The sequence below is a fragment of the Poromitra crassiceps genome, assembly GCF_964638095.1.
Source record: "Poromitra crassiceps genome assembly, chromosome: 19".
NCBI lineage: Eukaryota > Metazoa > Chordata > Actinopteri > Beryciformes > Melamphaidae > Poromitra > Poromitra crassiceps.
In genome coordinates this window covers 2,226,437-2,254,034 of record NC_139646.1, presented here as the reverse complement: position 1 = coordinate 2,254,034, position 27,598 = coordinate 2,226,437, and the positions used below count along the sequence as shown (strand labels likewise).

The window sequence follows — 27,598 nt, the reverse complement described above, 5'->3', positions numbered from 1 at the left end:
AGCAGTGGGCAGCCGCAATGCAGCGCCCAGGGGGACCAACTCCAGTTCTTTTGCCAGTGCCTTGGTCAGGGGCACTGACAGGAGTATTAACCCTATAACATACATGTCTTTCTGGTGGTGGGAGGAAACCGGAGCACCCGGAGAAAACCCACACGGACACGGAGAGAACATGCAAACTCCACACAGAAAGGACCTGGGATGGACCGGGGTTTGAACCCAGGACCTTCTTGCTGTGAGGCACCAGTGCTAACCACTGAGCCACCGTGGCGTTATAAGTGCAGTGGTGGAGTATATAAGGTAGGGAGAAGAGGACAAGTCATCATCTCGAGTCTCCACCCTAGGAATCGATGCCCGCGAGATTCCTACTAATCTACAAGTTACAGATGAATTCACAAGTCACAAAACATGTTTATAATCAGATTAAGAACAGCTCTTAGCTCTTTTTTGTTTGTTCCAATTATTTTGGCCAGTGAGTGTAAGTCAATCTGTGTGAGATGGACAAGGTCTATGGAAGAACCCATAGGGTGTCACTGTGGATCAAAATATAGGACCTACAGTAGGAGTATGTGTGTGTGTGTGTGTGTGTGTGTGTGTGTGTGTGTGTGTGTGTGTGTGTGTGTGTGTGTGTGTGTGTGTGTGTGTGTGTGTCTTGTGAGCGCATTCACCTCCCCGCTGACACAATAGACTCTGTGTGCCGCTGTGACATTCAGCATAAAGGTCAACTCCTCGCTGGTATGTGTGAGATAACCAGGTCAGACACATCCTCACTCCTGAAATAAACGGAGATAAGGCAAGATAACACACACAGAGAGGAGGTGAACGTATGTTACATCAGTTTGATTCAGATGAAGATCTCATTGGTCTATTGTGGATAGGTGGGACCTAGAGCGATCGACACAGCACCGAAAATTAACCCATTCACATTTTTTGTCAGATTGTTGTGGGGTAATGGCAGGTAACTGGAGTGTGTGAACAGAACTGGATGGGGACATCTAGTGGAGAAAAATAAATTACAGCAATTTATCCGCCTCATCAGCAGTGAGCAGAATAGTTCCCATTCTCTCAACATTCATCAGCAAATGGAAGGGTTTCATCTCAATATATGTTTTAAACATCTGTACTTCCATTAGTGAATCTCTCAACTGTACCTAACTTCCATTAGTTATTAGTCAATATCTCTGACCATGTCTTTCAAAAAGTACAATATTATATTTAAATTTGATCCAATCTACTATCATTTTGTTAGGAGATGGTGTGGGTGTGTGGATATCTTCTACCTGCTCTATTTGTAAAGCACCTTCAGATAACTTGTGATGATTTGGCGATATAAATATAAAATTGATTGATTGATTGATTGTTTTGGGACACCTCAGATCAATGCAGCAGGAGCAATACTAGACCTGATCACATCAGGTTCTGTAAGGCAATAGGCTATAAGTATTTCAACAATTTAATCTAAACTATATGAATAGTATAATTTGTTGATAAATGCCACTTTATGAAATGTCTACCCTCACGTTGATAGTTATGATCCTTGAATTGTTCAACAGTTCAAATCCATGTCATTTTAATGAGCCCATAATGCTTTTGTTATCGAGTTTTTCTTCTAGATTTTCTCCAAGATAGATCATTTCCAATTGTACTTGGCCAATTCCCCCCGCTGTCCCGGTCGTTGCTCCACCCTCTCTGGGGATCCGGAGAGAGTCGTAGACTAGCACCATGCTCCCTCTGATACATATGCAGTCGCCAGTTGCCTCTTTCCAACTGACAGTGAGGAGTTTCACTGGCAGGACGTAATGTGTGGGAGGATCATGCTATTCCCCTCCGAACAGGCCCCCCCGGCTGACCAGAGGAGGCTATAGTGCAGCGACCACGACTGCAAATTGTAGCAAAAATACTCCCTTTCTTTCCTAAAATATGCACAATGTCATGTTGTTCAATGAAGATAAGACAGTTGTGCTCAAGGCTCTGGTGTCACTGCAGAAGACATTTCGACTGATAATGCAAGGTCCCATGGACACCGCTCATTCTTCATCCATTTGACTTTGGGTGATGGAGGGTAGAAATTCTCAACAAGCAGGCTAAACTTCTGTCCACAAGTGTAGCACCATGCGCTCTTTATGATCATACAGCATGATAAGAGAAGATATATGAAAACTAGCATAAAGCATGAATACGTGTACAAATAGCACCGTTGCTCCCCAAATTTAAATGTGTTGTTGAAACATTGATTATAGATTAAAATTGTGTGGTTAAAATGTGCAGACTATTTTTCAAGGCAGATAGGCCTCCTCAACACTTGTTTCGCTATGAGGAGCTGGTCAACCATCTACCAACCATCAAGCACAAGAAGAGTCACCTCAAAGATCTCTAAACATGTATCCAGCCTGCCTTTTGCTTTTTGTTTCATTGTTACTTTTCCCCTGCAGAAAAGGTTTGGCCTACACAGATCAGCCCCACCTCACCTGGGTAAGGTGTGGACAGTTAGTGACATCACACAGCAGCTCAACAGGCCAGCTGGACTGGTAGGACCAGTCTCGTCCTACCAGAGAATGGCGAGTGAATGACGAGTGCAGCTCTGTTCTAGGGGTTATTATTAAAATGGGAGAATGATTTTGCTGATCTGTTTTCTGGTTGTAAGCACTCTGTTGATGAAGCCTTTTTGATGGAAATAATTAATAGAAAGGAAGTAATGGAAAACAATATTGTAACGTATCGGTGATACGCCAAGGAACGGAGAGTTGTAGTTGGTACAGGGTCTTTATTCACAGGCTCCTTTAGCTCCTAGCAGCTAGCTTCACAACGCTAGCTCTACACACAGCAACCGGTCTCGCTCACTCCATAGCTTGACTCCCCCCGGCACAGCGGCCGCTGGTCCTATATACCCCGTTTCCCCTAGGAACACACCCACACACATTAGTTCCTAGCTACAATCCAGACACCTATGTTGCACATCACATTACAGGTAATACCTGGATTACCCGAACACATTACATACTCCTCACCCAACATTAGCTCAATGCCCACATTGACACCCACAACCCACACATATCCCCCTGTACCAAAACACACCACCCCACAACATTTTGTATTCCCCCAATTTGTCTCTTATTATTTCACTACTTCTTAATTTTCGTTCCACCACCACCATTTGCATTTCTTTTCATTCCTTCCTCTTTTCCCATTCCAATAGCCCTTCTCTTTAACACCACTTATTTTGCATTCAACTCAATACCCATCACATTGACATCATTTCTTTCCTCTTTCCCCATTAATTTAAATTCAACCCACATATCATTTCAGTTCGACAATAACCCCAACATTTACATCATTCTTTTTCCATTACCTTCATTTAAACCTTTTTTTCCTTACTCACATTATCCCACTTCAACCACTATTTCCATCCCCCCTTTTAAAGCTTCTGTCCCATCTGAAGCACATTACAGTCGACACAGCTAAGGCAGTAGTCCTCTACATCTCCCTTCATCTGTACCCAGTAGAAAACTCGACAAAGGCGGCTGAGTGTTTCTTCAGCCCCTCGATGCCCCTGACCCCTGCGGCCCCTGTGCGCCCCCCGTAGCGCCAGTCCCCGCAGGCAGCTGGGCACCACCACAACGCTGCCACTCTTCCCGCGCCCATCTAACCCCAGAATCCCCGACTCTCTCACCCTCAAGTCCGGAAACAACTCCCACAGTTCCTTCGTGGTACTTGAACACATGCACATCTCCTCCAGGCGAGGCCGGTATCCGGCCGCCACCCACCTGTACACCGGTCCAACGCTAGCGTCCTCCGCCTGTCTGCGTATCCACTCCTCCAGATCGACATCCTCCATAGTCACATTCTCATCCTCCCGGTCTTGCACTCGCTCGTCCTCCCGTCCCGCTCCCCCAGGGGGCGGCGTGTTGAGGACAGCAGGGCGGACACCATCGGCGTCGATCTCCACCTCGACTTTCTGCAGTGCAGCCGTGGGGGTTGTGTAGCGGCTTGGCTGGGCCGGCTCCTCCAGCGTTGACCCCTCTCGCTCCCCCGGGGACACGAGCGCCGCTCCCCCCACTGTAACAGCATTGCAGGTGATGTCGCTCACTTCCCTCTGGCTGTTCAAAACGATCCCCGCTCCAGAGCAGCTAGCCTGGGCCGGCTCAACAGTCACTCTCAGAACAATCGGCTCTGTACTGCCCCGTTGCTCCGCTGCTTGTAGCTCAGGCTGCTCCCCTGGCTGTGTGTCTCTTCCAGCGTTCGCACTCTTAGTGCAGTCTCTAGCTAAATGTTCAGGCGACTGGCAAGCCCAACAAAGCCTCACCTGTCTCTCCTCTCTCGCTGTCCTCCAATCCCCGACAGCTTCTTGACATTCTCTGGCTAAATGTCCCATCGCGCCGCATGCCCAGCAGGCTCCCTGCTGTCCATGTCGTTGTCCCGCATACCCGGTCCGTCTCCCGGGCTCGCCTCGGCACCACCTCGCCACGTGGCCCGGTTCTCCACAGCTCCAACACAGTCTATTTTGTGGCTCCTCCGTCCGCTTCTCTCCGTGCTGCGCGACCTCTCGTAGCAGCTCCATAAGCCCCTCTGCCCAGGCTGGTATCGTCTCCAACAGCCGTCTGACTTCTTTCAACACACGGGCTTCCATGCCCGCCAGCATCGAGCTGATCTCTGTCGTCAGCCCCTCTTCTCTCCCGTTCGCCGACAGGCTTTCTTCTAGACGCACCATCACACGTGGCGCTCGTAGCAGCTAGCTCACACAGCTAGCTCGCTACCGCTAGGTCGCTCGAGCCTTTGATCTTCAAACTTTTCTCCGCTGTTCCTCCTCACTCTCTCCCCTCTCGACCGAATCAGGCGTTACCGCTTCACTTCTGACACCAATGTAACGTATCGGTGATACGCCAAGGAACGGAGAGTTGTAGTTGGTACAGGGTCTTTATTCACAGGCTCCTTTAGCTCCTAGCAGCTAGCTTCACAACGCTAGCTCTACACACAGCAACCGGTCTCGCTCACTCCATAGCTTGACTCCCCCCGGCACAGCGGCCGCTGGTCCTATATACCCCGTTTCCCCTAGGAACACACCCACACACATTAGTTCCTAGCTACAATCCAGACACCTATGTTGCACATCACATTACAGGTAATACCTGGATTACCCGAACACGTTACAATATGAATGCTGATTTAAATAGTACTTAAATGCAAACTTTTCTATGGATGACGTAAAAAATGCAATAGTTAAATGCAAAACGATTTTTTATTTTTATTTAATTTCATCAATCGGAATTGATGAAATCACTAATGAGGTGTTCAAGTCGCCACGGCTGTTTAATGTTCTATTTGAGTTATTTGAGTTTCGTTTCAATAGTGGCACCATTCCGGCACAGTGGCACAAAAGCGTTATTCTCCCCATTCCGAAATCTTCAGAAAATGATCCCGAGTGACCTCTTAGCTATAGGGGTGTAAGTCCTTAGTTGTGTGTATAAATTGTACTCCTCATTGTTAAATTGTGGATGAGCAAAATGGATTTAGAAAACCTAGAGGCTGCATTGATCATATTTATGCATTCGCCTCTATTGTACGTACAAGAATTAAGGACAAAATGTCTACTTTTGCTTGTTGGATAAATAGGGATATTCTTCAATAGGTTGTTAAACTCGGGGGTCAATGGGAAATGATATTATGCCGTTAAGTCTCTTTATCAAGCACCTGTAGCTCGTGTCCAGGTTAACGAATATTCTACTGGATGGTTCCCCGAACAATTCGGCGTGAAACAAGGAGACGGTTATGTCCCCAACTTTATTTTCCATTTTTGTCAATGATTTAACTCTTAAAATTAACGCATCCAACAAGGGAATCAAAGTTGATGACCAGACTGTGGGCATATTATTGTACGCGGATGACATTGTCTTAATTGCTGAGCATGAAAATGACCTGCAGATCATGTTGAACATTGTTGCTGAATGGTGCTGGAAATGGAGACTTATGGTAAATCAAGACAAAGCACAAATAGTACATTTTAGACCCACATCAATGGAGAGTTCTCTTGTATTTAATGTTGGTTCAGTAGTACTATCATACGGATCATTATAAATATCTGGGCTTCTCACTGGATGAGCCATATGCCTTTAAGGAAGGAGTCCATGTCCTAGCTCAATCAGCAGGCAGAGCACTGGGTTGTGTACTCAACAAAGTTATATATTGTGGTAATCTGGGTCTTCATACTTACACACAACTGTATAACTCTTGTGTCTGTCCTGTGTTGGATTATGCTTCTGGTGTTTCCATGGACACCCAAGCTGTAACACTGTGCATCACAGAGCCATCCGTTATTTTCTAGGAGTTCATAAACTCACTCCAGTTCTGGCCATTAGAGGTGAGGTATTTCAATATCTGAATGCATAGTTAATCTCTATTCTACTTTTGTCTAGACTCTAATAGACCACAACTGTTAGGAAGCAGAAGCCATCTTTGCTCAAAAATACCACTTCAAGAATTGATTGCAAACTTTGCCCCTAATTATGTGTATTGTATTATGATTTTGATGCTGAATGAGTCGATATTTTTTTATGTTCTCAGCACCAGAGTCATTGGAGCAGCAAGGCCAAGGGGGAATTCCACGGCTTTCAACAAACTCATGAACACTGTCCCTCATGACTGCGGAGTGGGTTGTTGTAGTTTGCTTCTACCTTATGTGTAAAATATAAAAATAGTCTATGATCTAATACAGTTTGTATGCAGGCTGTCCTGCCGTTCATGGTCATCATCACCATGTGTAGTCCTTATTTGGACACTAGATGTCGCTTTTGAACTAAATAAAAGTCTTGATTCAAACGAGGAAATGCGTTTGAGAGGAGAGTTCACAGTAACAAAACATTAATGGACATTATGAACTATTAGTCATTGAAATAATTATTTGTTGACAAAAAAAAGGGGACAGAGGCCGTAACTGAGAGGATATTCTAGTAGATTATATTTAGGGCTGCTTCTGATGGCTCTGAAGAACAATCTGCATCTATACAGTGATGGCAATGGCAAGATGTCAATCTGCCTAAATCATATTGAACATCAGACAAAATCTTCAAAACAAATAAGTAAAACAAAAAAGTATGGACCCCCCCCCCAATTGTAAAGGTGTAGGAACCCTGTAACTATATGCAAATATCATAAAGAACCTTACATGCTATAACCTGTTGCTGTGTGTATTGTAGAGTTTAAGTGATGCAGTTATGGTGATTTACATTAACATTTACTTGAATGTTTGTTATAGATTTAGACATGATTGCAAATTCTACATTGACATTTGTTTTTTCGATTTTAGAAATGGTCTGGATATACTGTTGTAGTCAGTGAATTTTTACAGCAAATGTAAATGCTGTGTGGCCTTGCCTGCCTGAGGGTTCACTACTTTTTTTATTGAATTAAAAAAAAAATCCTTAGGGGCCAAAATGGCGGAGGCGTAGCTCTGCTCTTGCGCCTATGTTGTCACTTCTTATCAATGTACGGTCTTTGCCCGAACTTCCAGTCACTTCCTGTATCCGTGACGGACCCATGGGTGTCCTTTTTCATGCCTGAATGTAATAAAGATATCTGAGAATACTGTTACAGGGTTCCTATGGAGGTCTGGAAAAGTATTGAGAATGAATTTGATCATGTCCAGGTCTTGAATAGATTGGGAATAATAAAAGTATATAAAACGTTGTCATAATGGAACTTTGCTAATCATCTCATCTGCTCCTACACCAACCCTTATCTCTATCAATGCATTAAAATTAGGCTACTTCAGGCCAATTCAAATTATCAAGTGGTGCTCGATGTTCACCCAAATTAAATAATTTCACGCTCAAAATCCGCCCGTCACGTGACCAGGGTACCACCGGTCGGGTGTCCTTAAACCCGTTCTATCAAACTGACACCCTTTAATTAATTCAGTAATTAATTAATAGGTGGCATCCATAACAGACCACAACTGTCACCTGTGTGCGTTTGCAGACATCTGCAGTGTACAAGACGAGAGCAAGAGGATAAAACTCGGTTAACCTACTACATAACCAGATGTATATATAACTGACCGGGGGTCGGATTTAGTCGCATATCTGTCCATGATATACAGAAAAGCAATTATTACGAACTGACTCCAGGTCGGTCCAGCCAGCAGACCATGTGCGAAACAGCAAGATGGCCGCACAGTGGAGGGGCAGAGACAGGAGTTTAAATGCCGGTAACGCCGAATGTCTGATCAGCAACAACACCATCAACGAGGTACCAGTCTGCTGCATGCTTATTGATTTGACATCAAAATAAATGCAGGGGAATGGGTTTCGAACGGATCGGATCGGGGGGGTTTATGGGTGCGCGAGGGCCATGTGAGCGCATGGCGACACGTGGCTAACAGGTTAACATTAGTAACTACCCACGTTAGTGAGTTGGCTGGGCCAATGAATCAACGTGCATCGGTACTATCAGAGCACGTAAATAGCATGGCGTACTTCTATATCATCACATTACCTCTCTCCACACATGTTTACATTTCATTCTGCCATTAGTCATCTACACGGTTTCCCTGTCTGCCGTTTAGTTTCTCTCTGGAACAAGATGTTCTGGACCATAGGGAGCCGCTATCATCCGTGTCCAAACCAGCGAAGGCAGTGTCCTGTTACTGCAATGTCCATTTTCATTTAGATGCAGAATACCCCCATTACTGGCACAAAGTTATTTTCAATCATTTTCAGCCAGCCAGCAGGCACAAGGAGGCTCACAGGCTGTGTGTGACATAGCAGGGAGGAGGCGAAATAGATTTGGGCCAAAGTTTTTACAGGCCCAGAGAGCTCTGTTAAGTGTGTGATTGGTTCCCACACAGATGGTGGTTGAGACCCGCCTCTACAGCCTCCTGTACAACTTGTCTGAAACTCGACTGCAACAGTTGCAAAACTCAACTTTGAAGTCAATCAAAATGCTGATAAGTAGGCTATTAAAGGAACACTCCGCCCATTTTCAACCAGCTTTGTATCATTAGAACATCAGTAGTATATCAGAAAACTGTAAACTGTTTTGAAGTCTGTCATTTAATTTGACAGTTATTGAGTGTAAAGGCCTAAACATGGTCGTCCGTCAGAGCCTCGCCCCCGGGGGCGCCGTCGGCTGACGGGGGCTGCTTGAAAATGTGACTTCACGGCGACGATACGTGCCTGACGTCAGCTGCAGGAGAGTTGTGATTGGCCGTTGCCCTGGCTTATCGTCGTAAAGTCGCATTTCAAAGCATGATGTTAGATTATAACGAACTAGTTGTGTGGCTTAGCCTTCCCAAATGTTGAGGGTCGTTTTTTAGAATTTAATACATAGAATTGGGAACGTTACATTCAATTTCATTCAGACTGCCTGGCACACAATCTCCGCCATTTTCACACGGAGCTTCCACAGGAGGGAGGGAGGGAGGGCGTAGTGGCGTCCGAGCATGTAGGGCTAGCTGGCGCCGGCAGACGGCGAGACGGCTCCAATTCGAGGCGGACGGACGACCATGTTTAGGCCTTTAAAGTGTGGACCAGTGACATCACTGGTCCACACTAACTCAAATTAATAACTCATTAACTCAAATCAACTCTCAATAACTGTCAAACTAGATGAATGACTTCAAAACCGTCATCTAGTTTGACAGTTATTGAGAGTTGATTTGAGTTAATAATGAGTTATTAATTTGAGTATACAGATAAGTTGCTCTCTGCATGATGTATTATTATTATTATTATTATTATTATTATTATTATTATTATTATTATTATTATTATTGGCCATTCCAGTGTGCCCACAAGCCCTGAATGTGTTATAATGTCTAACCCATAATATAGGCTATTGTTAAAACTCCAGGCTTTAAAAGGTCTTTACAGGATTACAGTTGAATTATTTTCAGTCCTACTGTACATTCAGTACAATTTTAGGGGTAAAATAAAATGTAGCAGTGTCTTGTGTGATACCCACCTCCCACCATCAAATGAGCCCAGTAACAGAATTCTTAACATTTCCTAACCCTAACCCATACACTCATGCTCAGTTTCACAAACATGGATTCAGCCTAATCTAGGCCACCCCATACTTTTTCATAGAAATAACGTTATTTGATGCTTTGTCAGAAATATACATTTCTTCCTGTTTCTGTTCACAACAGACGTTAATCTCAAACTATTATCATATTGCATCAGTGGTGCCAGGTGTACGATAATTATCGTATTTTTACAATAATTTCGCCCCCTCTGTACGATTACGATCAATAATGCCACAATTCCCATAATGTATGATAATTTGATCATTTTGTAACCGTTGTGATCAATATACTAATATGGATCCTACGGAGGCGGGCCTCCCCAGGGGGGCTCCAAACAGTTTCAGGGGAGGCTCAGTGAATGGAAGTGGAAAAATATGACATTAGTTATAAAAAGGAGATCACATAGAATAGCCTAAATGTGTGTGATTTGGTTGAAGAGATAGTTCAGAGATATATGTCGTTTGGGGCTATTTTACTGTTTTCTCCCACTTTCCCAGAGTCACAAACAAATCAATGCCTTCAGACAGACCTTTTGGTGTAATCTGAAGTATGTCAAACAGTGACGTTGAGTAGCAATGGGATCAAACAACATAATCATGGTGGTGGAGGGGGGCTTTGTCCATCAGCATCTGAGGGGAGGCCCACAGTCTCAGGCTTTGAAAACCCCTGCCCTAGGACAAAGTCATTTTAGTTCCTACCAGTGGTTGATAGAGTGCTGGAATTTCCTACTCAAGTAGAAGCATTATTTTGCTTGTTCATTTACCTCAGTGGAAGTACACTTACTGGTGTAAAATGTACTTTAATTAAAAGTAAAAAGCGCCTAATTTAAAATGGAAAAGTTGAACATTGTGTTGTGATTTAAAAAATTAGATTTAAATCATCATCATAATTCAAATTGCCTAAGTGGGCGGGCGGTGTTAGTCACGATTTGTGACGTCATCAGTGAATTGTGATGTCGTCGATGTCGCTTGAGCAAATTGTGATGTCATCTCATCAGTGATGTCACTGGAGAATTGGGATGTCATCATCAGTGATGTCACTCGAGCAATTATGATGTCAACAGTGATGTCATAAATCCTTCCTGGCTGAGGCTATATAAGTGGTGGTGGAAGACGGCCGCTGCTCACGTATGATCATTTCCCTGCAAAAACAATCATTTGGACCCTCAGGTACGATCATTCAACATTTCCCTCCTGGAAACTGCATCCCACCATTGTCCTAGCATGTGGTCACACCTAGGGAGAGGCTCAAGCAGGTAGAGCAGCCCCAGTGTGCAGGGGTGTGTAGTGTACGTATTATGCACAGTTGTTGGTTTCAGCATGTGAGTTGACATGAGATGAATCAGGTAATAAGATATTTTATTCTCTCTCTCTCTCTCTCTCTCTCCCTCTCTCTCTCTCTCTCTCTCATATGGGAAGATGGTCCTGACCAAAGGGAAAGTGGAAGGCATGGAGATGGATGCACAGTCCGTCATGGACCGTTCAATCCTGGCCATCTTGGAAGACACCACTGTTACTTCAGAGGTCAGAATTGCAGCACACGTCCGGGTAGTGTAGCGGTTACCTCCGGCTTGGTCGGGCGTCCACACAGGCACGATTGGCTGTGTCTGGGGGTGGGAAGCCAGATTGAGGGTATTAGTGTCCTGGTCGCTGCACTAGCGCCTCCTCTGGTCGGTCGGGGCGCCTGTTTGGGGCGGAAGGGAACTGGTGGGAATAGCGTGATCCTCCCGGATGTGCTACGTCCTGCCGGTGAAGCTCCCCACTGTCAGGCGAAAAGAAGCGGCTAGCAACTGCGCATGTGTCGGATGAAGCGTGGTGCTAGTCTACGGCTCTCCCCAGATGGACAGAGGGTGGAGCAGCGACCGGGGCAGCAGGGGGAAATTGGCAAAGTACAATTGGGGAGAAAAATGGTGGAAAATCAGAAAAAATAAAAAGAATTGCAGCACATCATTCTTATTCACCGCTGTCGACCCACTAGAAAAAATAATTTCAGCCACTACATGCCTTTCAGTTTGCAGCTCTCTGTTACAATCCAAAGGGGCCAAGCAAAACTTGTAGTCGAACCCAAAAAGCAATTAACACACTGACAAACACCTTGTCTGTTGACTTTATATCTATGTGGCGACTGGCGAGTCACTTTATGATGAACTTGATTCATTGTGATCCAATATGTTTCCCCCTTTGTTCAGGATAAGAGCAGTGTGGAAGAAGAGAGCGAGACTACCTTGCTGTCGGCCCTCTCTGACATCCTGGACAGTGTGGAGGACGATGACGTCACTCTCTCTCCCTTTGACACCCTGCCGGATGCCGAGCTCCTCACACACCAGGACCACAGGGACAACTCTCCGGTGGGTACACACACGGGGCTTCATTCACTTAGAAGTGCAGTTTTGATGTCGTCGGTGATGTCATACATGCCAAGATATAAAGAAGCAATGTTTTAGTGCGACTGAGACCGAGGACAGAATGTAGGGAAACAGTTGATGGATCAATCCAGAAGGAGGCGGCAATGCAACATAAAGGATGCCAACTGCCATAAAACACCACAGAATAAGAAGTGTTGTTCGACTGCTACTTGATCGGCTGCATTACCTCAGCCTGTTTGCTCCAATAAAGCTTGAAAGACATCTCCGTGATTCTGACCAATCACCTGTGGCGACTTCCAATTTAAATAATCCAGCCCATAATAAGTGGAAGCTCCAACTTCCCTACAGGTTGGCTGGCTGTTATCCCCAGTGTTGGTAAAAGAGACCCAAGCACCGACCTGGGCCACCTGTTAATATTTCTCATCTGATTGTCTTGTTTCAGTTGAGGAGGCTGTGGAGTCTAGCTGGAACTGCACCTGATAGAGATCCTGTGTGTTATTCCTCCTCCCCGTCACCCTCCTCAGTAAGTATCGGGGATGACTTTCCCACCAGAAAGCACCCGTTCATGTCGGACGATCAAGTCAGGGAAATCGCAATTCTAGATGCAACAGGAATTAGCCGTGTTGTGATGCTGCTGCTTTTTCAACATGGCTGACAAAAACATTGCACTGCAACCTTTTGTGTCTGCAGGATAGCCTTCAGTGAGTTAGCTTTGTTAGCTTGCAAACAAAAAACCTGATGCTGCGGTTGTGTTGGAATCAGGACTCGGCTCTTAGTATGCCAGAGGCTCGCGACCCCCACTATCTTCAGAGGTGGTTGAAGCATATATACATACGTATGTCCACACATGTACTAAATAGAGTAAACAAAACCTGACAATTATCGTTAAAATGTGCTATTTTTTTTATAGTTTTGACGTATTTCACACATTCTGTACTTACGATCCACCCATCGGTGTCCCGCGACCCCCACTTTAGGAACCACTGTCCTAAACCAGTGAAAGTCGCATTATTTTATGCTCAGTTGAGTCTAGCTTCTCTCAGCTGAGTCTAGCTTCTGGCTGAGTCTAGCTTCTGGATGGGCAGGAATAATTTTTATGGGTGTCTACAGACAACAAAGAGAGGCAGCAATTCCAAGGCAGTAAGGTGTAAATGTAGACTGTTGTGTTGATAGCCATTTGGGACATTGGGCTGGGAATTTACCCCCATAGAGAACTTGTTTTATTTTATTTTACAGCAGTGGCACGGTCAGAGAGTTGTTGCCAGTACAAACTGGAACAAAGAAGGTCTGCGAGAAGAAAATGATTAGACACTCCTGATTTAAAATGATTGTTCTTTCCCCCGTTTTTAGGAAGAATCCATTGCTGACAGACTGAGAAGACCTAGACTCAGATCTCTGAACGTAGTATTCACAGAGAGGAGTGGTGGAGAAGATGGGAGCAGAGGAGAGAGCAACAGCCTGCCACTGGACTTCATACAACCCAGTCAGAAATCTCATCACTCCACAAATGCATTTGAAGTAGGACCTAAAAAGGCAGACACTGAAATCGAGGTCTTCACCTCAACATCTCTAGTCAATCTGGTGAATCTCATGCACCCATACTGTCTCAGGCTGCACTTGGAGGAGGAGGGGAAGGGCTGGGGCAGGACATCCAGAAAGATGTCCTCCTCTTGGGCTAAACCGAGGAAAGACCACCCATTGTCCTCTCAGGGCGAGATATGGAAGTATGAGAAGCCCTCTGGGGACAGTGATGAGGAGATAAATGTTGATGTATCTGACGACGAGACAAAGGGGGGAGATGAAGGCCTTCCTTCACCACCGAAGAGTGTATTGCTGAATTGGAAGTCATCCAGAGCTCAGCCACCCAAGGAGAAGAAAAGGGTGAGCTTTGGCCCTGTTCAGGTGGCTGCCTTTGATGTACCTATGGAAATAGATTCTAATGTCAAAAGTAATTTGGCAAGTGAAATGGATGATTCAGCTCCACTTAGCAGCACAGAAACATCTGAAGCTCCAGCTGGCCCAGCACCTGAGCCCCTAACAACAGCCTCTTCAGAAATGAACAGTGACAAGGCTGAGGTAACCGAGACTCTGCCGCCACAAGGCCAGACCAAGGCCAAATCACTAAGCCTTCAGCAGTACAGACAGCTGCGCCAAAAGAGACTGCCCCTGGTGGAGAAACAGGGGAACTACACCACCAAGTGGCCATCCCTCTCTGTGCCCCCCAAAGAGCTGACTCCTATATTTGGTTTACAGGGACAGAGACACAACAGATGGGGACCAAAGATGACACACGATCATCCAATTGGTACCGAAGTTGGTAGTGATTATTTCAATGGATCTAAAACTTCCGGTTGTAAAACATCATCCTTTCGTGTCTCTCTGCCGCCCAGGCCTGAACCTGTGGAGACTAAACCATCTCATCATGTACGTCATGCTGGAGAACCTGTGGAGACTAAACCATCTTCTCATGTACGTCATGCTGGATTGAAACGCTCAAGAACTGAATCCAAAATCATCTCAGCTGCCAGTCCACTTACAAGCCTCACAGCTGCCCCGGTTGTAAATGCACATGAAAGCAGGAAAAGTCCAGAAAAGAAACCAATGTTGCTCAGTAGTGACCCCCCTAATCCTGTACTCCTCCCCCTGCTTGCTACGCAGCCACCTAGTGAAATGACTAGTCAACCATCGTCACCATCTACCGCCCACTCCTCACCACAACCCAAAGTGCTGTTCCTTGACAGAGATTCCAGCCTTGAGAGCACCAGACTCCTGCGAGAGATCCAGAAGAAGTTTTCAACCCAACATCCTCCTAACGGAGGAGAGCCAAAGTCCAAGGTGTTGTTACTAAACCAGGATCCTAACCCGGACAGCACCAGTCTGCTTCAGGAAGTCAAGAATACGTTTCCTAAGCAAGCTTCAAAAGAAGAGCTTGTGTCTTCTACATCTCCAGCTCCGTGTCCTCCCACAACGCTAACTGAATCCATTTCAGACTGCAAGAAACCACCCAGTCATAGCCCCACAAAAGAAACCAAACTTTTGCCAAAGATTCCTCAGTCGCCAAGCCCAGATCTGATGAGAGGAACCAAGTGTCCGTCCATGCCACCCATTCCCTTAAGCGCTCCCAACCTAGTGAAGGAGAAGTTGACAGGGTTACCTCCCCCTGAGGAACCACCATCCCCTCCTCAGCTTAACTGTACAGCACAGACTCCAGCAGGCGACTCAGGTAAGCTGTTGAGTCATAGCTGAATCTGTCTAGAATGATGAAAGCACTGAATGAGCTGGATGTTTTTCATCAGCTATATTGAGTAAAAGTCACTGAGAAGAATGAATAATTGCAAAATGAGGAAGGTGTTCTTTTCATGTCTGTTATTCTGTTTCAGGAATCGAAGCCCCTGATCTGACAAGCCTCCTGGAACAGTTTGAGGAGACACAAGGTGAGTGATCACACTACCAATATAGTGTACTATTTAGACACAAGGTGAGTGATCACACTACCAATATAGTGTACTATTTAGACACAAGGTTAGTGATCACACTACCAATATACTGTACTATTTAGACACAAGGTGAGTGATCACACTACCAATATAGTGTACTATTTAGACACAAGGTGAGTGATCACACTACCAATATACTGTACTATTTAGACACAAGGTTAGTGATCACACTACCAATATAGTGTACTATTTAGACACAAGGTTAGTGATCACACTACCAATATACTGTACTATTTAGACACAAGGTTAGTGATCACACTACCAATATAGTGTACTATTTAGACACAAGGTGAGTGATCACACTACCAATATACTGTACTATTTAGACACAAGGTTAGTGATCACACTACCAATATAGTGTACTATTTAGACACAAGGTGAGTGATCACACTACCAATATAGTGTACTATTTAGACACAAGGTTAGTGATCACACTACCAATATAGTGTACTATTTAGACACAAGGTGAGTGATCACACTACCAATATAGTGTACTATTTAGACACAAGGTTAGTGATCACACTACCAATATAGTGTACTATTTAGACACAAGGTGAGTGATCACACTACCAATATACTGTACTATTTAGACACAAGGTGAGTGATCACACTACCAATATAGTGTACTATTTAGACACAAGGTGAGTGATCACACTACCAATATAGTGTACTATTTAGACACAAGGTTAGTGATCACACTACCAATATACTGTACTATTTAGACACAAGGTTAGTGATCACACTACCAATATAGTGTACTATTTAGACACAAGGTGAGTGATCACACTACCAATATACTGTACTATTTAGACACAAGGTGAGTGATCACACTACCAATATAGTGTACTATTTAGACACAAGGTGAGTGATCACACTACCAATATACTGTACTATTTAGACACAAGGTGAGTGATCACACTACCAATATACTGTACTATTTAGACACAAGGTGAGTGATCACACTACCAATATAGTGTACTATTTAGACACAAGGTTAGTGATCACACTACCAATATAGTGTACTATTTAGACACAAGGTGAGTGATCACACTACCAATATACTGTACTATTTAGACACAAGGTGAGTGATCACACTACCAATATAGTGTACTATTTAGACACAAGGTGAGTGATCACACTACCAATATAGTGTACTATTTAGACACAAGGTGAGTGATCACACTACCAATATAGTGTACTATTTAGACACAAGGTTAGTGATCACACTACCAATATAGTGTACTATTTAGACACAAGGTTAGTGATCACACTACCAATATACTGTACTATTTAGACACAAGGTTAGTGATCACACTACCAATATAGTGTACTATTTAGACACAAGGTGAGTGATCACACTACCAATATAGTGTACTATTTAGACACAAGGTTAGTGATCACACTACCAATATAGTGTACTATTTATTTAGTTGGAGGCTCAGGCCAGTCTTTATTTGTTTAGTTAAAGCTCCCCTCCAGTGAGTTTTTCTAGCTGTATAACCCATGGTGTTCTATTTCAAATCTTTTAATATTATGTCTGTATAGTCGCACGTCATCTGATTCAAAGATCTTACATTGATAAGAACGGAAGGCTTATAGGTTGTTCCACTGCAACATCATAGCAGCAACACTTGTCAAAAAAAGCACAAGCACTTCGTCTCTTGCCTTCAATATACTCTTTGTCTGTACTATAGCTCAAGTTAGGCCGGAAACACCGTAATGTTAGCTTAGCTGAAAGCCACATTAATGCTTTATTATTAACAACAGATTTCAGAGCTGATGCCCGGATGGGAAAGAGCGTGACTGAAAATGGTCAACAGGCAAAACTTTTAGTTACTCAATGGTGGTTTGAGCCCGGTGAAGTGGTTACAGCAGCAGGCAGTGGGCTTCTTAGTTAGCTAGTATAACAGGCTCGCTCATCCTCAGTCAGAATTGACTTAGTCTCGCAGTAGCCAGCCGTAGATACATTTCTACGTCTGGGGCGTTGCAACTCTTGAAAAGAGCGCCCCCCTAAGACCAAAACAAAATGCATGACAATCATATGAATTGACCAAACCACGGACCTCCTTATTCGCTTGACGCAACTTGTGGGGCGGTACATTTTGAGTGATCCACCAATGCACACAGACAGCCGGACTTCTGTTAACAGCCCAGCCAATCAGAGGCCAATTCTCACACGACAAAACCCAGAAAATGCTGACTTGATTCTGTAGCGATGGAGGGTCTGACCACGTGAGACTAGAATTGAATTGACACGACGTCATGTCAGTTCACGTGTTTCTAATCAACACGATGCATCTCTTTTCATCCTTTTCCCCCCACAGCCGAAGATGAGAGTAGCGAGAGTGACGTAGATGTGACACCTGAACACCTTTCTGAAGCACGTGATGAGGCCAGACCTTTGAAGAGCAGCTGCAGTAGCAACACTGTGGGTAAGAGATTTGACAGGACTCCAGACAAATCTTTACTGCCACTGGTGCTGCTAATATCTTCATTCAGTTGCCCTCATGTTGATCTGGGGACCATAAATATGTGGCTTTGTAAATAATTTCATTTATTGCAGTTAAAGGAGAATTTTGGTTTTTTACACCACGGTCCTCATTTCCAGCTTAAAATATGATGTTTTCTACCCCAAAATACTTTTGGGTTCATTCGGATCCCCACAGAAGATTTGTCGCACCGAGTACACTCCTCAAACACTCAAACAGGCTAGAACGGGAGCCTGCGGGGCATGCTGCAAGCGCTCTGTAAATGACACTTTTTCGGTCACATCGCGGTTCATTCTGGTTGTAAATATAATTATTTAGCTAATAGTTAGAAGCTAAGCTAACAACAACGAAAGAGTCGGCTCCGATCTGCCCCGGATGCGGTTACAGTGCTCATCTTCTTCTTCTGTGGTTTCTCTGAAGAAGAGTGGTAAGAAGATAAACCACAGAAGAAGATGGGCACTGTAACCCCATCCGGGGCAGATCAACGTTGACTGTTGTGTTGGTGTTAGCTTAGCTTCTAGCTATTAGCTAAATAATTATATTTACAACCAGAATGAACCGCGATGTGACCGAAAAAGTGTCATTTACAGAGCGCGTGCAGCATGCCCCGCAGGCTCTCGTTCTAGCCTGTTTGAGTGTTTGAGGAGTGTACTCGGTGCGACAAATCTTCTGTGGGGATCCGAATGAACCCAAAAGTATTTTGGGGTAGAAAACATCATATTTTAAGCTGGAAATGAGGACCGTGGTGTAAAAAAACGAAATTCTCCTTTAATGTCAATCATTGTGTTGTATACATTTGAATGTAAAGGATTTGTTGCAACTAGGCTAAATCAGGCAACACTGACTTCCTCCTTTTAAACATTTTTTCTTTGTTTACTATATGCTGTGTTGAGTTTTCAACCAATCCAAGTCATTCATTTCTTTCCTTTTTAGCCAAAAAGGCTATCTAGATCCAGGTGTTGTTAGTCAGGAATACATTTGGTTTTCCATGCCATTTATATATATAAAAAAATGTAATGGACATATGAGAAACAAATGTTTTCTTGTATACGAGGGTTTTGTATTGTGAGAAACTAATGTCTTGTGTTATATTGTGAATAATTACTTCAGGGTCTGTTGTTTTCCTTTCAGAAATGCTTGGGTTGCTGAGTGTTTGCCTGTTGACCATGGAAAAACCACTCTGCAGTTCAGGACCGGATCAAGTTGGTATTGCAGAACTGGTTGATGCATCTCAGTATCCAAACTTGCAAACGCTCAGAGACCTGGACCTTGACACAACTCCACCTGCAGGACCAGGGATACTCACACGATCATCTGTGGAACCTTCTGAGACTCAAAATCAGGAATATCTTAGCACTGCAAAAAGCCTCACGATTCTGCCACCTCTTCAAATGTTGGAGTCTGTAGACATACCGGAGCCTCTCGGCACCGATATCATCCTCCGCACTGAGGATCGCACTGCTGCCAACCAGCGGCGGAAACCGTTTTCTTTAGCCCTCCAGAGGAAGCAACCTCCAACACCTAAAACGTCCTCGTCTAAGGCCATTCAAATAATTGACCCCCGTCCCCTACCGTCCAAGAGGACACACACTAGTCCCTTAAAGTCTTCTGCCACCCAAACCTCTTCTGAGATTCTTTTGTCTGTGTACTCAGACCATGATTATTGTGCACCTGTGAATCGTTCACTCACAAGTGCTACTCAATGTAGCAAAACTCAGAATTCTACCCGTGTGGATATCTCTAACCTCACACATAAAATGCAGGTGATGACCCGTGACTCAGGTGACACTTCTGAATCCAAAAAATGCACCACAACCTGTGAGGTTAGCACCACTTCCAGGCCCCATAAGAACTCTGAGAAGCGTCTCTCCGAGGACCAAAGCACTAGACCAGAGACGGAAGCTGCCATGTCTTTTTCAGACGGTGCCATGCCAGAGCATGAGTGTGCTCTTTCAGGTGATGCCTCGGAAGACGGAACAAAGCCATGCAGTCTCCCTACTCCTTCCCCCAGCCCTCCTGTCAGAGGGAGGGAGAAGAGGGTGACCAGGAGATATCGGAGAAGGTCCCCTCGTTCTGATTCAAGCTCCAGCTCTCCCTCCTCTTCGTGTTCCTCGTCCAGTTCCTCGTCACGCTCTCCACAAAGAAAGAGGTATTCATCTTCTGTAGTCCCTGTTCCATTTTTAGTCTTTCCGTGTCTTGTTTCTGCATCAGCCTCAATTCTCAACCCGTCTGTCTTGCAGGCTCCATCGCAACAGTTCGGAAAGCAGTTCCTGCTCCTCGTCGTCCTCGCGCTCCACTTCTTGCTCTCCACCCCGGCAGTACAGGTTGTCTTACTGCAGATCACGATCTAGCAGGTCAAGATCCACGTCTTGGTCCAGGTCCCGGTCCCGATCACCATCCCCTCGGGTCCGCCGGAGGTGGCGGAGAGATGTTTACAGGTCAGTGGGACATCTAGATATGGAACACCAGGAACAGGGGAATTTAAGTGTAGGTCTGGCTATCTTCTGAAGATTTTCAGTACAGGTACCTTGAATTTGATACTCTATATAACTATAGATACTCTATAATGTGTTTACTAGGGGTGTCACGGTACATGTATTCGTCCCGTGAATTTACGGTATGACCCTCACGGTACCTCGTTTCACGGTACATGAAACGACACGACGAATACGTCAAATCCAGAAGCACCTAAACGCTGTTTGAACGGCATTGAATTGAATTGAATTAAACGCCACAGAAGAAGACACACCAAAACAACACAAGGGCCATAGAAATCCGCGTTCACAGAATGGGACGTTTTGTGGCGATAAGCTGTTTTGCAAATTCTGTCAACATCAAGCCAACGAGGTAAGCTTGCCAATGTAACGTTACGTAGCCGCGACAAAGTCCTTTATAGTTGCGCGTTGCGCCTAAACGTTACATAACACTGACAAAGCTGTTAACTTGTAAACAAGCAACATACATCGCGTGGGATGAGTGATGCGGTCAAGCAGACATCTGCGGATGCAGACAGGCAAGCTGCGGTGAGGAAGAGGCGATGACTCCTTGTCATGTTCCAATAATCCATTAGATGACCGAACGTAATCATATTATGCTAAACAAAACTCACATCCAATAACGTTAAGGCGCTGACAGGGTTCTTTCCCGTACTTACTGGGAAAGTGAAACCCACCCCGTTGTCTGTCAGACAGTGGGGGTATCTTTCAACAGGGGTAAAGAAGTTTTTCTTCTTCTGCCGTTTTATTCTTCTTCTGAACATGTAGGTATTTTGACGTTGACTAAAGAAACACTGCCGCCTAGTGGCCGCTTTTAGATAGGATTCCAAATTAGTGCTTACATCAAACGAAAATGCTACATAAAACAAATACAACAGGGGGAGGGGTTGGTGGGAGTATTAGGCTACTCCACACATGCGCTCTGTTTACAAACTTGTGTACAATAAAGATTTAAAGTGGGGGGAAATGCCTTTGCCCTGTCAAACAGCTGGAATACAGACATCTGAGAGGGAGGCGCACCCCACACTTTGAAAATCACTGCTCTAGAGTAAAACCTTTTTGTGTGGATTGCCTAGATCTTATTAAATAGTGGACATTTATTCATTCCCACATATTATGGCCCAATCCCACCGCAGCTAGTAGCGCGGTCCCGCTCCGCTCGACTCGACTTTTGGTCTCATCCCACCGGTATAAACCGGCCCAGCTCGGTTTGATTTGGGGCTGAGCTGGGCTACTTTTAGTACCTGCCTCGTCGGGGTTCTATTCTGCCAACCCGGGTCCATACCGTGACGTGAAAACATTGTAGGCGACTGATTGGTCAGGCAGAATCGTGTTTACTCTCTATATCCTACTGACTGTCAATGCAGCGCTGCATACCAGTTTACCTTCTTTTCTCTTCTATTATGCTTTTCTATCAGTCTTTTGTTTTGCTGCCTTCGCCTCTGGTGAAATAAAATCGGCGCGGTGGTTTCAATTGTCCAAAAGTCCGCTGCTCTGAAGCGCTTGTGTAGTTAGTGCTGCGTCGGCTCCGCTAGGCCGCAGGCGCCTGGTGAAGCCGCGGTTTTGCCTGGTGAGAGGCCGCGGGGGTAGAGGCTTCACTCTAGCGCAACCCCCGTCCCTCGCGCCCGTCCCTCGTGCAGCGCTTGTGAGTTTTGACTAACAACAAAGTGATATCCATTCTCCTGGTCGATTGTCACTTTTGCCCATGTACACTGTAACACCCGCCCAACATGCTGTGATGCTATGAGCTGGCTGCTCAGGCCAGGATCAAGGACTGTGATCATGCCAGCACTGCTCTCTCTCTCTCTCTCTCTCTCTCTCACACACACACACACACACACACACACTGTAGGTAATTTAGAGGCACCAGTATTTCATAAACAGTTTAAAAGTTCTGTGTATGGATTTAATTGTAACGTTATGTTATAGCCTATTTCAGAACATGGGTGGAGGGCAGATATGCGGTCGCTGTGACGACCAGGTGTGGGCGGGGGCAGATGAAGGGCGGTCGAAGCAGAACGTCCATCGGGTTGAAGCAAGTAGAGCCGAGTGGTGACGGGCTGTGCAGGGCTGTAAAATGTGGTGGAATTGAGCCATTAGACACTATTTCTGATGGTAAAAATAGCGTAAAAAGCAGAATTCAGACATATTCAAAGGGAAAAAAACTGAATTTGGGATTTGTTGCTTTTTTTCCCCATTTTCGTACCGTGCTGTATTCGTACCGAACCGTGACCCCAAAACCGAGGTACGTACCGAACCGTGACTTTTGTGTACCGTGACACCCCTAGTGTTTACGCACTGTTTAACAATTAGTCTGAAACACCGAAGTGATTTGGACGATACCAAAAAAGCACAGACCATTGGTACCTAGCTCTGCTTAAATGTCAATTTTACAGTCTAAATGTGTAATCTCCCTCCCTCTCCTCAGCCCAACCTGCCATCGCAACAGCAGCAGAGAGTCCAGGCGGTGCAAGAGACAGCATGAGATACGGATTCAAAAACTGGGAGCCATAGTGAGTTTAAGATATTGACTTGTCAGCTGATGTGTGTGCTTTTTTTTTTTGTTATCCATTAATGAGTAACGATGATAATCTTGACAAAAATCTTCTTCTACCAGAACGAGCGCAGGGTGGTGTACGTGGGCCGCATCCGCCGGTCTATGACACACGACGAGCTGAGAGAGCGCTTCTCTCTGTTCGGAGAGGTCGAATGTGTCTCACTTCACTTCCGAGACAGCGGGTAAGTAAGCACGCAGGAGTGCAAAGGTTTTCTCATTTTATTTGTTGGCATCGCAATTAATGAATGCATCACTACTGAAATCCTGCACCTTTGGTTCCCATAGCGACCACTACGGCTTTGTCACATTTTACAACATGGACGACGCGTTTGCAGCCATTGAGAATGGCCACAAATTGCGGAGGCCTGACGAGCTGCCGTTTGACATCTGCTTTGGTGGGAGGCGACAGTTCTGCCAGTCGAACTACGCTGATCTAGGTGAGTCGAAAACAAAGAAGAAACTGCATAATATTAAAGAAGGAATATTGTGGAGCACTCAATTCACTGGAAGGTGGTTTTAATAAGGTGCAGTGACTAACGTTTCGACGCACAGCGTCTTCATCAGAGTCAAAACTTTTTGACTCTGATGAAGACGCTGTGCGTCGAAATGTTAAGGTGCGTTCACACCGGCCTATTAAAGTTTTTCGCTGGCATCGAGTTTACATACAAAGTCAATGCAAACGAGCGATTGAGCGTATATTCGTCCGGGAGAAAAATCGCTGGGCGTCCGAGCGACAGAGACAGAGCGATAGGGAGAAAATACGCTCGTCGCTCGAGATTAAATATCCCAACTCGAGCGAAAATACGCTGGCATCAGTCGCTCGCTGTTCAACGCTGATTGGCTGCTGTGTGAGAGCGAGTCAAGGATCACACTGGCTTGGAACAAACCGCTGGTTTATTGTGTGGCAACAAACCGCATTGACAGGCTGACAGCTGACATGAAGTGAAGTCTGTAGGCTACTACCGGTTTGGAGCTCGCATTAGGAGCACGCTGATAGGCTTAGCTTGTAAACAATGACGGTGGCTCGTAATGGACAAATATCATGACATTGCGTAACGTTATAACCCCCAAATGTCTGTCTATTCGTGTGCCTGTTGATGAGCGATTTAAACAGAGCGACAGAGCGATTCCAAAGGGTTGAATCAAGCGACGGAGCGAAAAATAAATATCTCGTGTGAACACAGCTTTAGTCACTGCACCTTTAGTCCAGGCATTTTACGCAAATATGTGGGTCAACCTCACACTAATTGCAACAAAACCAAACTCAACTGATTTTGTATCCTCAATATGTCTCAAATGTATGAAGGGAAAGTTTTGAAAATGACCTAAATATGATGGTAGCCTACCAAAAACGTTTTTATTTTATTTTATGTGCCATAAATCTAATCACTTATATCCTGTATGTGTTTTTTGCTTCAAGGAGAAAAAAAATAAAATAAAAAAAATAAAAAAATAAAATGTTAAAAAATAAATAAAAAAACGTTTTTGGTAGCATCATATAGGTCATTTTCAAAACTTTCCCTTCATACATTTCCTTAACACTTTTTTTCCGTCATTGAGGACATATTGAGGATACAAAATCAGTTGAGTTTGGTTTTGTTGCAATTAGTGTGAGGTCAAGTGACATTTTTACTGGACTACTTATTAAAACCACCTTCCAGTGAATTGAGTGCTCCACAATCCTGTTCTGAGAGCACCGACCTCCCACTGTGGAGGGGCTGACGCTCCTTCTACAAAGGAGACAAGCTTTCACTGAATAAACATTGAAGCACACAGTCACCGTTCCTTTTGTAAGCCACATTGGAGGCAGAAACCATAAGATCATGCATGCAGGTCATCAGCTTCAGTTCATGTTCACATCAAACATCAGAATGGAGGAAGTGATCTCGGTGACTTTGACCGTGGCATGGCTGTTGGTGGCAGGTTTGAGTATTTCTGAAACTGCTGATCTCCTGGGATTTCCATGCACAACAGTCTTGAGGTTATTACAGAATGGTATGAAAACAAAAAAAACATGAGCAGCAGTCCTGCAGAAACACCTTGTCGATGAGAGAGGTCAGAGGAGAATGGCCAGACTGGTTGGAGCTGATAGCTACCCACTATTAGTATGGTGTTCCTAACATAGTGCTTTGTGAGTGTATTCTTACTGTGGAAACAAGACTGAGTGAATATGTTGGATCTGTAACTTTCCATCTACTCCTCAGACTCCAATAGAGATGTGGATCCAGCTCCTGTCAAGAGCAGGTGTGAAGAACTGGACTTTGACACATTACTGAAGCAAGCCCAGCTAGGAGTGAAGAGCTAGCAGAACCTTGTAGGAGCAAAAGAAAAGCTGTGTTGGTGGTCAGGCATGATGAAAGATGGAGATGGTCTTTCATGTGAACCTCAGAGCTCCATGCTCTTACTTTTGTAGCAAACTTTGTATATTAGCTAATCATACTTTTGAATTCATTTGTTGGAAGAAAAAAAATGCCAGAGTTTTTGATGTGTACAGGTGATGTGTACAAAGATGTAACAATTTGAAAACGTTGATCACAATAATGGAGCCTAATACCTTTTTTGTTTGCATTCCATAGCACTTAAGTTTTGCATATTTGTAAATGATGTAAGAAATAAAAGCAATGTATTGAGATTGAGTTTCCTGCTCAGCTATCAAATTGTGTTCATCTGGTTTTCCAAGTGGAAAAGGTTTCTTATAACCCGACATCCTTATCAGTTTTACTCGTGTTTGCATTCGGTTGCTTCCCAGCTCTAAATGAGCAGATAAGGACTGACCTTGACTCAAATGCACAGAGATTAATCTTCCTCCACTCCTGCTACTAGTGTATGGACTTCACTCCGTCAGGACTACAGGTAGTGAGTGAGGTGAAGCCTGTAACATGACTGTACCAAGACCCTTTGTGTCTGCCTAGGAGTAGGGAGAAGGATCCTGTGCTTGTTAAATACTTATAGATGTTTACACTACAAACTGCATAGTTCAGCTGGAAGCAACATCATGACATCGCATCAATATAAAAACTTTCGTAACGGGACAAGCCCCGTCTTTTATTGTCACACGAACACCACAACACATGCATGCGGCCACAACACACTCATGCTGACGGTGGCCGGTGAAAAGTGTCCTCTGCATTTAACCCATCCAGGCATGTCCTTTCCTCCGAGGGGCAGGCCAGGAGCAGTGGTCGCTTTCTCGTACAGCGCCCGGGGACCAACTTCGGGTGTTGTCGTCACTGGTCGGATGACGATGACGATCTGATCTTCTGCATGTTTTTAGTGGGGGGGTTATATACGGAGGAACCCCCTGGGGGAGCACGGGGAGAACATGCAAACTCCACACAGAGAGAAAGGCCCTTACGACGAGATACCCCACCTGGGCAGTAGGCACTGAGGATATGGGGGGAACACAACCACAGCGCCCACAGTGTCCCAGGCGAGAATCGAACTCAGGACCTTCTGACTGAGGCGACAGCTCTACCACTGAGCCACCGTGCCCCCATATATATGCCCCCATATATGCCCCCCAATATATTTCCTGTGCAACTACAATGGCGTTTGAGAGCAGAAATGCTTGTTTTATCATCACCATGTCAGTCTCGGAATCAAACCGCGACTTAACATTTTAAACCAATCGTCGACATGCAGGGAGAAATCTATGGTAGAAGAAGAATGCAATGCAGTCACAAAGCAGAATTCTCTCTTATTCTCCTGGAAAACATTGCTACCATTATATATTGCTGTCTCCACCTACAGCCCCATAGATTTGGTTCATTCCCTGGGAGGTTGTGGCTCCAACCTTTTCACGTCAAGGACACCTAAACTGACAAATTAGACCACACACACCACACCCCCTATTTGATAAGACATTACATTACATTATGTCATTTGGCAGACGCTTTTATCCAAAGCGACTTACAATAACACATTTTTGTCAGCAATAGAGCACAGTCTATGACAACTACACTTCTGAAGGAACAGTGGTACAAGTTTAGGTTAGTGGTACAAGTTTAGGTTAGTAGTTTTTGTTTTTTTGTTTTTTTTTGAAAGAGAGAATGAAGTTAGATCAAGAAGGGCCCATAAGACTTTGTCCCAGGGTCCCCCATCTGTTTTTGCTTTTAGATGTTTTATTACAGAAAGTGTATGAAACCCATGACCAAAATAGTCATTTTCATTGTGGATGGGT

General features: G+C 44.7%; 1 protein-coding gene across 1 annotated transcript; it reads left to right on the top strand.

Annotated features, from left to right (window-relative positions):
- Positions 1-8,158: 8,158 nt before the first annotated feature.
- Positions 8,159-25,989, top strand: LOC310793457 (uncharacterized protein). The gene is made up of 13 exons (XM_083655264.1): positions 8,159-8,238; positions 11,434-11,538; positions 12,204-12,362; positions 12,823-12,903; positions 13,731-15,603; positions 15,761-15,814; positions 18,202-18,309; positions 19,498-20,515; positions 20,607-20,804; positions 23,290-23,374; positions 23,479-23,600; positions 23,704-23,855; positions 25,623-25,989. Exons 2-13 carry the CDS (start codon positions 11,434-11,436, stop codon positions 25,721-25,723), a joined length of 4,056 nt encoding a protein of 1,351 aa, XP_083511390.1. The 5' UTR covers positions 8,159-8,238; the 3' UTR covers positions 25,724-25,989.
- The last annotated feature ends 1,609 nt before the right edge of the window (positions 25,990-27,598 follow it).